The 10,106-nt window shown below is 50.5% G+C and overlaps 1 protein-coding gene across 1 annotated transcript; it reads left to right on the top strand.

The window, feature by feature from the left end:
* The first annotated feature begins 4,831 nt into the window (after window positions 1–4,831).
* Window positions 4,832–9,762, top strand: LOC142065255 (melanin-concentrating hormone receptor 1-like). The gene is made up of 2 exons (XM_075111230.1): window positions 4,832–4,915; window positions 8,428–9,762. Exons 1-2 carry the CDS (start codon window positions 4,858–4,860, stop codon window positions 9,474–9,476), a joined length of 1,107 nt encoding a protein of 368 aa, XP_074967331.1. The 5' UTR covers window positions 4,832–4,857; the 3' UTR covers window positions 9,477–9,762.
* Window positions 9,763–10,106: the final 344 nt, after the last annotated feature.

Raw genomic sequence — 10,106 nt, 5'->3', positions numbered from 1 at the left:
GTGGCAGAGCGCTTGTTTTGGGTTGGGCAGGCATCTATTCTTGGTCATCAACCCCCCTGCGTCAACCCGCCTGCTCTGCCTCCTCTTGAGCCCCATGCACAGGTATCTGCAAGCTACAGATATAAGCCAAAACTTCTTCCCCTGTTCAGACTCGGAAGGAATTGAGGTTACAGCTACCTCCTCCTTGTGCTAATGCCTGTTCTTGTAAAAGGGAAGCGGAGTGACTAACACCGTACCCTGCGGCAGGATTTGCCTCCCTGAGGGCTGTTTCTGTCAGATGCCGAGAGCTGCTGGCAGCTCCTGAAGCCTGACAATGGGATCTGCCCGTTTCACGGAGCACACATCCGCATCCCTGACCTTGGCACATCGGCCACAGACGGCCACGGAGCCTGCCAGCCTCCCGGCTTCCCCGTCACAGGGCAAGCCCTGCTTGGCCCCTTCTTGTTATTTTTGGCTGTGCTTTTGTCTCTGGGATCCTCTAACCTTTAGCAACGAAAACAAAACCACATAAGGCTCCTGCCCCGGCCTTTGGCTTCTGCGAGCAGCCAGCATGGGCAGCAGCTGAAGGCTAAAACCTCAAATTAGCGGTGTGGGACTGGAATGAGCCAGGACTGACCAGGCAGCTCAGACCTGTCATTTCAAGGGCAGGAAGCCTGTGGGGAGAGAGGCGGTGGTCATCTGGTTTCAGATAAATGCCAACTTTGTGCTAATTAATTAGAAATCCAGTTGTGGATAACAAGAGGGTTTAGATCGTTGTTTGGCTAAGTACTCCTGTAAAGCCATGCATGACTATCGAGCAGCTGAGAAACGGAACTCACCCTGCTGTGTTCATTAGAGATGCACACGTGTAAGAGAAAGCAGAGTTTGGGAGGGGAGAAATCAGGGCTTTGCTCATAGCTTAGTCTCAGGCCAGGGCTCCATTTTCGTTAATACCAGCTCAGGGCACTTCTGGATCACACGGTCACACTGGTCTGAATCAAGCCAGGCACCAAGACATGATAGCGACTTCTTTCCAATCAGCCAGACCACGTATGCGGCGCACATCTAGACCGATGACAGCAACGCCTGAGTCACCACCAAGTTGCCTTCACAAAGCTACTCCTTCAGGCCTTTGGGATTTCTGTGGTTTGGGTTTGGTTTTTTTTTTTTTTAATCAAATAATTATATTCAGCACACGTACCTTTGTGGGGATACAAACAGTTGTGCTGGGATAATCATTGCAGGAAGATGGATAAGATGCTGCCTAAGCCAGCGCTGTTGTAGAGAGAATTACTGTCAGTTTTTGACCTCAAGCTCAGCATGTGGCTTTAGGGAAATTATTTAACTTTGCCACATGACATTTTCCCCCTCTGTAGGTGAGAAATGATAGCAAAGACTCACTTTCCAGGATCGAACGAGGGAAAACGGACCAGTAGTTGGAAACTACTTTACCAACCCTGCCTGAAAAGGGGTGAGACTGATGCGCAGCTATCGCACAGAGACAACAATATTCAAGTACTAGGCTGGTATGGAGGGCTGATGCACTACATCTAATGCATCCTGAATGAAATCCTCCCTACCCCTAAGGCTGCTGCAAGGGCAAAACTTCACCCATTAGGCTACAATCAATATAAAACAAAGAGCTAAGCAATAAAAATGCAGAGGCCTGTTCTGTAAGTCTAGAGTTGTAAGGAGCCCAGTGAGTTAGAGGGGAGGATTTGCAACTTGGCTTCTAGTGAAGGCTCCTCTCTCTAGAGTGCAAATCAGAGTAGTAGCTAGGCGCTAAATAAATATTTAGCGGATGAAAAAGTCTCCATTTAATGAGAAATTATTTGGCGAAACGAGCTGGGGAAATGGTTTCAGTAGCGTGGTAACAGAAGCCGGCGCTGCGTTCTGCCCCACGGGATGCTGTGGTTCTACTCGTGTTGCGTAAGACAGGATCTCCAGCTGGGACAGACGCAGGAAATATAACTCATTACTGAAATGCAAGAGCCTTTCAGGGTTAAACCACTGTTAGACCAGCCAGATCCATTCCCTAGTCTCAGAATTTGCCTAGCAGCAGCTTCGGAAGATTACTATCTTTCTTCATAACAGCAATGTTGCAGACAGGATGGTCTAAGGGTAGTGGTGATGCCAAGTTTGTAGGAAGAAGTAAATTTTTTCTTTTATGTTTAAGGGCTGAGCTCCATTTCCACGCCTTTATCTACATCATTAGGCTGTCAAGATGGCAGTTCCTTGCTTAAATGTTAATTACTATCTCTCTCTAAGATGTGTTTTCAAGGGGTTAGTGCCTCAATCTTCCTTGTAATTACATGGAGTGGTTAGTACAACTCCTCTGCTATATCTCAACGTCCCTTGAGAGCTCATCCCTGCTGCAGTTTCCAGTAGATGAGCACTCACAGAACTAGTCCTTCAGACAGATGCTATCTTCAAGTGTTCAGCCCCATAATGAGCCGATTACTGTGCCTGCTCCTGGTGACAGTGAGCTCTACACACAGCCAGGCTGTGCATCACCAGTTGCTGTGGTTAGTATTCTTCTCCTTCTCCCTATCCCTTCTACTTGGTGGGGCTGGTTTTACAGAGATCAGCCCCTCTTTGGGGCAAGAGCCTCCATAGATTATTGTTATAGGAAAAAAGGAGAACCAAACCCTGTCAAAGTCTTTATGTAAAAACCCAACAATAAAACAGTCGCACAGCCATGCTGCGAAGTGAATCCCAAGTGCTGAGCACGGCTTTGTCGTTGCAGCTATGATGTGTGCATCAGGGATGGAGCAGCTGTGGTTTATCACGCCCCTACAGCTAAGAAGGAGGAATTACAGCTCCCTCAAATGCATGACAGTTTTTAAGTGAATAGTAATGTTTGAGATCTCAGATTAAAGATAATGCTGTGCTTTGGAAACTGCTAAATTTAAATGTCAGGTTCTTTCTTTTAAAGCTATAAAATAGCTAGTTCCTCTCCAGGGAGAGTGAGTAGGAGCTTGTCAATGAAGGGAAAATGTTTGGAATAGCAACTGCCCACCAGTTTCCCATGCAAACACTCATACTTTGTACTTCGAGACTGGATTAAGCAAAATTACACGAAGGCGCTCACTGCAGAGGACAGTACCCTGTTCGCAGTAGCTGTCCCACCTTAGCTCCATTATCCCAGTACACAAACCACAGCTTGCTTTGCAGTAGTAACCCCATATGGATGAACACCGAGATTTGCCCAAGAGAAAAAAGGGTCTTTTAAGAAAATATTAAGTGACTGAGAAACACCACTTTTTTTCACCAGCTGTGCAGGTTCAAAACTGTCATATAGACCATAGATACCTGCCAGGGAAAAACCTCTTGGGCAAATCACTGAAGCAACTCCACAGACTCAGCAAAAACCTCACAGCATAGCAGACAAATTGGCCCCAGCCTGTCTCCAGCTCCTAAGAGCTACGATGCCTGGGTGAAGCATGCTCCAGATTTCTGTCTGCCGCTGGTCCACTAGAGGACAACCTAATAATGACAGACTCGTTTGGCTTACATAGTAAGAGGCCCATACTGAAAATGCTGCTGCCAAATCTGGCTTACAGCCCATACTGGGATTGTTACTGGGCCCCATTTTTAATGGTATAGATTACTTCTAGTCCTGACTGATACAGCCTTATGAAGCTCAAAAAAAAAAAACCAAGTCCTCTACAGATGATGCCAGCTCTTACAACTACAAAGAAAGAGACAGAAGCAAGGGAGATTTCCAGACAGACAGATGTAGTTTTTACAAAGCAAACCCAATCCCCTACACTGCACTCTACCCCAGACAAAAGAGCTGCCTCTTGCTGCTGGTTGTCTTGCGGACTTTTGACATGAGACCACGCTTTTTCAGTGCAGGAAATGCTCAGAGGTAAAGAATCATCCTTTTTGCCCTGGAAACATGTTATTTATCAAACCATCATGGAGGAACCCAACCCAGGTATAAACAATGGGCAGGAAGCACAACAAAGTCATGGGCTCAGAGCTGCAGAAAAGAGCAGGCTACTGCTCTGGCAAGGCATAGAAAAAGAGCAAAGCAGTTTCTCACAACCCAAGGGGGTTCTTGCCTAATATTTTAAAGCCAAAAAAATAGAATGTAAATAAAATCTGAGCTAGCAATAATACTAATTTCTAGAGCTAAGAAGCAAGTGAACTGTGGCAAGACATAGAAAAGCAGAAAACAGCAGAGAATTAATTACAAGTGAAGCGTCCCAGGTTGGAATTAGAGGGGTCAGAGGGTCAAAGCAACACAGTTTTCAGTGGGTAATTTGGTACCTTGACACCCCCCAACCCCACTAGTGGCGGTATGCCTGTGACTCAGGGATGAAAACTGCATGTGTCTCCGCACGAGAAAGATACACACTGAAGGCAGGAGATCAGAGCTACTTAAAACACAAAATTTGCTATTCCTCTCCCCCTGAGGACAGCAAGAGCAGGCTGGCTGTAACTGGGGGGGCATGGATCCCAGCCATCCCTTCGGGGGCGGCTCAGGTGAGGGATGTGAAGGGGCACTGCCCAGCCCCCGGCCGGGAGGTGGCTGCCTCCCACCCGAGGAGGGCAGCTCCCCCCGGCCCCGCTCGGCACCGGCATCCCCTCCCACCCGACAGCGGTGGAGGGATGCTCTCAGACGACGCGGCTGGCAGAGTCAGCTGCTCTTTGATGTCAGTACCTGCTCCGAGCTCGGCGGGGCAGGAGTGGGCGAGCGGAGCGCAGTGTAGCCGAGCCGCAGCCTCTCGCCGGCTGCGGGAGGGCTCCTGCCTCCCGCACTCTGCCCGGCCCCGGCGGGGAAAGGCGGGGGGGCGCACCCCCATCGCCGCCACGGATCCATCGAGGAAACTTGTCCAAGTTTCTCCATCCCTGGCACCAGCACTCACTGCCATGGCCCCCGCCAACTCCTCCCGCAACTTCTCCGCGCCGGAGGCTCGGAACGGCTCAGGTGAGCAGGGGCTGCGCGGGGCAGAGGCGCACCTCCCCGGCGGGGCGCCCGCGCTGGGGCCGGGGCGGGGGCGCGGAGAGCTTTGCGGGGGGAAGTCCTGCTGCACACGCCTCTTGCGCTGCTCTGCGGCGCTGAGCCCGGCGCTGCCGGTGCCCAGCGGGGCTGCGGGGCCGGCCGGTACCCCGTGAGGTGGGAGAGGCTGAGCACAGGGGTACAGCCCCCCTCTCCCAGCCCCCCTCCCCGGGGTGCCGCCAGGGCGAGCCGCCTTCAGCACCCGGGGGCGGACAGCTCCGCGCCCCGAGCCGGGCGGCGCACGGCGGGCGGGCCGGGGCTGAGCCCGCCCGGGGGCTGCGGGGGCCCGGCCGCCCCCCCGCCCCGCACCAGAGCCCGACCGCCGCCGCTGGCCCCACCGCCTTGAAGCGATTCGCTCTGCCTTTTGGCTGTGAGGCAGTACTAACTCCAGCAGCCCGTTGGTCTTAGCTGCAGAGATGAGCCAGCCCAGCTAGACAGGGAGGGGACCAAGGCACAGAACATGGGACATCGCTGGTGAGGGAAGCAGAGATCCCCACAAGTCTCCTGTTTTCTCCATGCTACCACTGTTCCCAGATTAATGGTCTGGGGTCAGGCAGAGCAGTTGTCAGTGGTGCAAGCTGATTAAACTTTTCAAGAGAAGGTGCTTTGTATGAGGTTTTTTGACACCCTCTCCACCAGTACGTTCTTCATAAACTGAAAGTGTGCCTTAGGTGCTTCCTCCTGAAATGCAGTAAAGACGTAGTTTTCTGTGTACCTGGGTGTGGCTGAGGACAATAATCACCTTGGAGAAAAAAGGAAGTAGGCCAGTCCTCATTCAGTTCACACAGGGCAGTCCCCTTCGGGACTTTTAAAAAGAGTAACAGGGCAGCCACAGATCTACAAGCGAGTGCAAATCAATGCCTGAAGTGCCTGTATCAGTAAACAGAGTACAGCCACTTGGATGTGCACAGAAGCAGCACTGAAAATTCAGATTCTGCCATATCTCAAGATGAAAGGGGCTTTAGAAAAGAGATAACTTTTGAGGATTTAGTGGTCATGCACTTCTGACTCCAGCCCATAATACACAGCTGCACGCTAGCTTCCAGCTGGTAACACTTAAAGAGTCCCGCTTGTACAAATACCAACAGCAGGAAAGATGCTACAGCACTATACAGCTTCACAAGAAGCCTTTGGGCTTGCACGCGTTCTGCTCTAAGGCCAGCTGAGCTCATGCCAAACGTTACAGGGTCACCACGAGCACTCCAGTGATTATACTGCAGGAAAAGGACATTTTGTCCCAACTTCCAGCTAACCAAGTGAGTGGCCTTTATGGTTCACTCATACAATCGTATGTACATGTACTCATACAATCACATTCATAAAGTTTGGGGCTAAAAGAGAGAAGAGCAGAACTCATAATAGCTACGTGCAGAACAGCAGGACCGCAGTTGTTGCCTTCCAATTTCTAGTCTGCCACCTTCAAGGGTTAAGGAGGCACGAGCTCTGTTTGGATGTTCAGGAGATGTACAGGCTGGGTGCTGTCTCAACGGGTGCTGATGACAGTACGTTATCTACCAAAAGCCATGAACCGTGGGGTATTTCCTTGCATTAATGGGCAGCCAGGAGGAACAGGGGCCATTTAAGCCCTCATGAATGGCCTGGACTAGGCTTTTGTGTCCAGTCAGCCAAGCCTGGCTTTCGCCTTCAGGCCCCTGCCTCATTGGCTGCTTTCTGACACCTGCATAGATGCTCTTCAGTAAAATGGTGCAGCAACAGCTCTACTGGATTCTGACCTTGGCCTTGCTTATGCTTAAGTTGGCCACTTCCTAGTGCCAGAAGGACTGAGGCAGTGGCAACTTATCACATCCCACTTCTAGGAGCACTGAAATATTACACACAGTTGATATGGCACACTTCTCCAGCCACGGACCAGGCCAGCGATGTAGCCCCAGTTATATCTTGCCAATCCAGACAAGCTTCTCCAGATTTACTTTGGTGTGACAGAAGTTTGTGCCCAAGACTTCTAGAGGTCAAAGTCAGCAAATACCACCTCAGCAAGCAGATACTGCTGTGGCAGAGACAGCACCTTATGAGTATCTGTTATTTCACTTAATCTCATTTTTAAGATTTCCTGAGGTTCTGTTGGAGGAGACTTCCCCTCTTCTACAGGTGCAGGCTGCTAAGGACACAGAACAGTGCAGTGACTGAAAGCGTTGCCAATTAACACCATATTGAATCATCTGCAATTCAGTGACAGACACATGCAGTTAGGCTTAGGGGCTGTCATGCATGTCTTTAGCCACACAAACAACTCACACAAAGCCTCCCCCTAGAAAAAAAACCAGGTCCTATAGGAGAGGAGTAATGAGATGAAATGAGATTTACCTCAGCTGAGGAGGTGATTTAAGACTCCATCACACAGTGCACGAGTGCCTTGCAGAACAGAGCGTACCACAGCCTGTGCCTTAGACACCACCTTCTGTGCCCAAGAGCAGAAATCCCTGTTGGTTGGCACTGAGGTCTTGTGGCTTCAAAATGTGATTTTAAACCCAGGCTGAGGACAAGGCAAATGTGAATTTGATTGTTTGAGCCTCCCAACCCAAACAGCAACAGTCAAGCACCAGTGCTAATAAGCTAAGTGTTATCAGGCAAGAATTTTGCCTTGGAAATCCACCTATATCCAGAACCCAGAGATGGCAGATTTAAGCCATGTTTTCCTCCATGTACAACTAGGGCATTCCCTGTTGAACGGCCACTCTGACATATACTCCCAAAACCCTGTCTGGCCACACACCTGGATTTCTTTCTAGAAAAGAAACTAAAGAGAAAGGAGACTGTCAGGGAAGGAAGATGGAAAGGAGCCCATGCTCTGGTCTCAGCCCACCAACAGAGGTGGGACACAGCCAGGGTACAGTCCCAGATCTCACAATAGAGACAAGCATTAGCTGTCTGCCTGCATAGTCAGTGAACTCTGTCTCATACTGCACAATAGACAAACCACCCAACAGATGAGCTGAAGCTTTCTGACAGCTTGAGCACTGACTATATCCAAATTTTAGCACTCACATAGAGGTTTACTTCTCTGACATGGAGAGCACCAACGCCTCACCCACTCCCCTCAAAATGGCTGGACACCCAGCACTCCCTGGAAGAAAAGCTGCTATCCACTCCGTCAGACACTGGCAAGTGCAGAGGCACACCAGCCTGACGTTAGTCCCCCCAACAGAGCTGGGGAGGTTCTGGTCAGGGCAGAAGTACATTAGGAGAGCTGAGAACAGATGTCTGCACACGGCCAGTCTCGGGTGGTGTGCTGCCTCCATTGGGTGGCAGAGGAGGAGTGTCAAATCCCCAGCTAAGCCTCTCCATACACAGCAAAGGGTCTTAAACATTGTTCCAAGCTATGACTTTGAGGGGGATCCAGCTGCAGGAGAGGGCAAGCACACAGAGATGTAAAGAGGTTGTCTCTGGGTTGCACTCATGGCTTTGGTTTGCTTTGGCAGCAGCAGAGAAACCAGCACCGTACACCAATGTGATCATGCCCAGCCTCTTCAGCATCATCTGTTTCCTGGGCATTGTGGGGAACCTCATTGTCATCTACACTATTGTCAAGAAGAAGAAGCTGAGATGCAAACAGACTGTGCCTGACATTTTCATCTTCAACCTCTCCATTGTGGACCTCCTCTTTCTCTTGGGCATGCCTTTCCTCATCCACCAGCTCCTAGGCAATGGCTCATGGTACTTTGGAGCTCCCCTATGCACCATCATCACTGCCCTGGACACCAACAGTCAGATCACCAGCACCAACATCCTTACAGTGATGACACTGGACCGCTACCTGGCAACTGTCTACCCTCTAAAATCTACCTATGTCCGGACCCCGTGTGTTGCAGCTCTAGTTATCTGCTTGGTGTGGCTCCTTTCCTTCCTGACCATCATTCCTGTGTGGATGTATGCAGGTCTTATGCCTCTGGAGGATGGGACTGTCCGCTGTGCTCTCTTGCTTCCCAACCCGGAGACTGATATCTACTGGTTCACCCTCTACCAGTTCATGCTGGCATTTGCTGTGCCATTGATTGTGATCTGTGTGGTCTACTTTAAGATCCTCCAGCACATGGCCACCACTGTGGTCCCATTGCCGCAAAGAAGCCTCCAGCTGCGTACCAAGAGAGTCACCCGCATGGCAGTTGCCATCTGCTCTGCCTTTTTTATTTGTTGGGCTCCCTTCTACATCCTCCAGCTGGTTCACCTCGGCATCGACACACCATCCATGGCCTTCTTCTATGCTTACAACTTTGCCATTAGCTTGGGCTATGCCAACAGCTGCCTCAACCCCTTCCTCTACATTGCCCTCAGCGAGACCTTCAAGCACCAGTTCTTAGTGGCCATCCGCCCTGCAAAAGAGCCATGTCGCAACAGCAGCTCTGTCAACAACAACAGCATGACAGAGGCCAGTGTTTGTCTAAAACTGGCACCAGAATCCACTCAGCAGACTCAGTTTCTGGAGGACTTTTCCCCACGTTCACTGCCTGTGACTGTGGCTGTTCACTAGGGCACTCTGAAGCAACTGCAGCAAAAAGCCTTCAGATCTATGAGTCAATGGAGAAGCAGAAGTTTCAGGCAGTTCTTGGTGAAGTGTATGAACTACAAGCTTCCACCTCCCAGAGTTCAGGTGCCTCCCTTTTTCATTGCAGGGCTCTGTTCCTACACTGCCCTTGGCCTATGAGATGCTGCATACTGCTGCTTCGTTCCACTCCTGCACGGGAGGGTTCTGCGACACAAGAAACTGGGCACCCAGAACGGGTGGATGGAAAAGAGAGAAAGGACAGAAAGAGGATTTCAAGGGGGAACGTTCACCCTGGAAGAGTAAAACCTTTATCAACAAACCCTGCCCAGTGATTCCCCGCCTCTTGGCCTGACCTGGGTTGGCAGCATGCCAATGTAGAGCTTCTTCATGCAAAACTTGAGCCTTTAAAACACCATTTCATATATTTATTTTTGGTAAGAAATATGACCTGCAAATGTTGATGGTGGTGCTTATGTCCTAGAAGCAAACAGCAGAGACAGATCTCGGGGCCAGAAGTCCCACCTAGGTCTGCCTCTTGGCCTTTTGGTCCAGCCCCCGTCTCCCTCCAGTGGGCTGTACTGTTTGGCCACCCAGACATTTTCGAGAACTGACTGA

Source organism: Phalacrocorax aristotelis, chromosome 16 (genome assembly GCF_949628215.1).
Source record: "Phalacrocorax aristotelis chromosome 16, bGulAri2.1, whole genome shotgun sequence".
Taxonomy (NCBI): Eukaryota; Metazoa; Chordata; class Aves; order Suliformes; family Phalacrocoracidae; genus Phalacrocorax; species Phalacrocorax aristotelis.
This window is presented reverse-complemented; position numbering and strand designations above follow the sequence as displayed.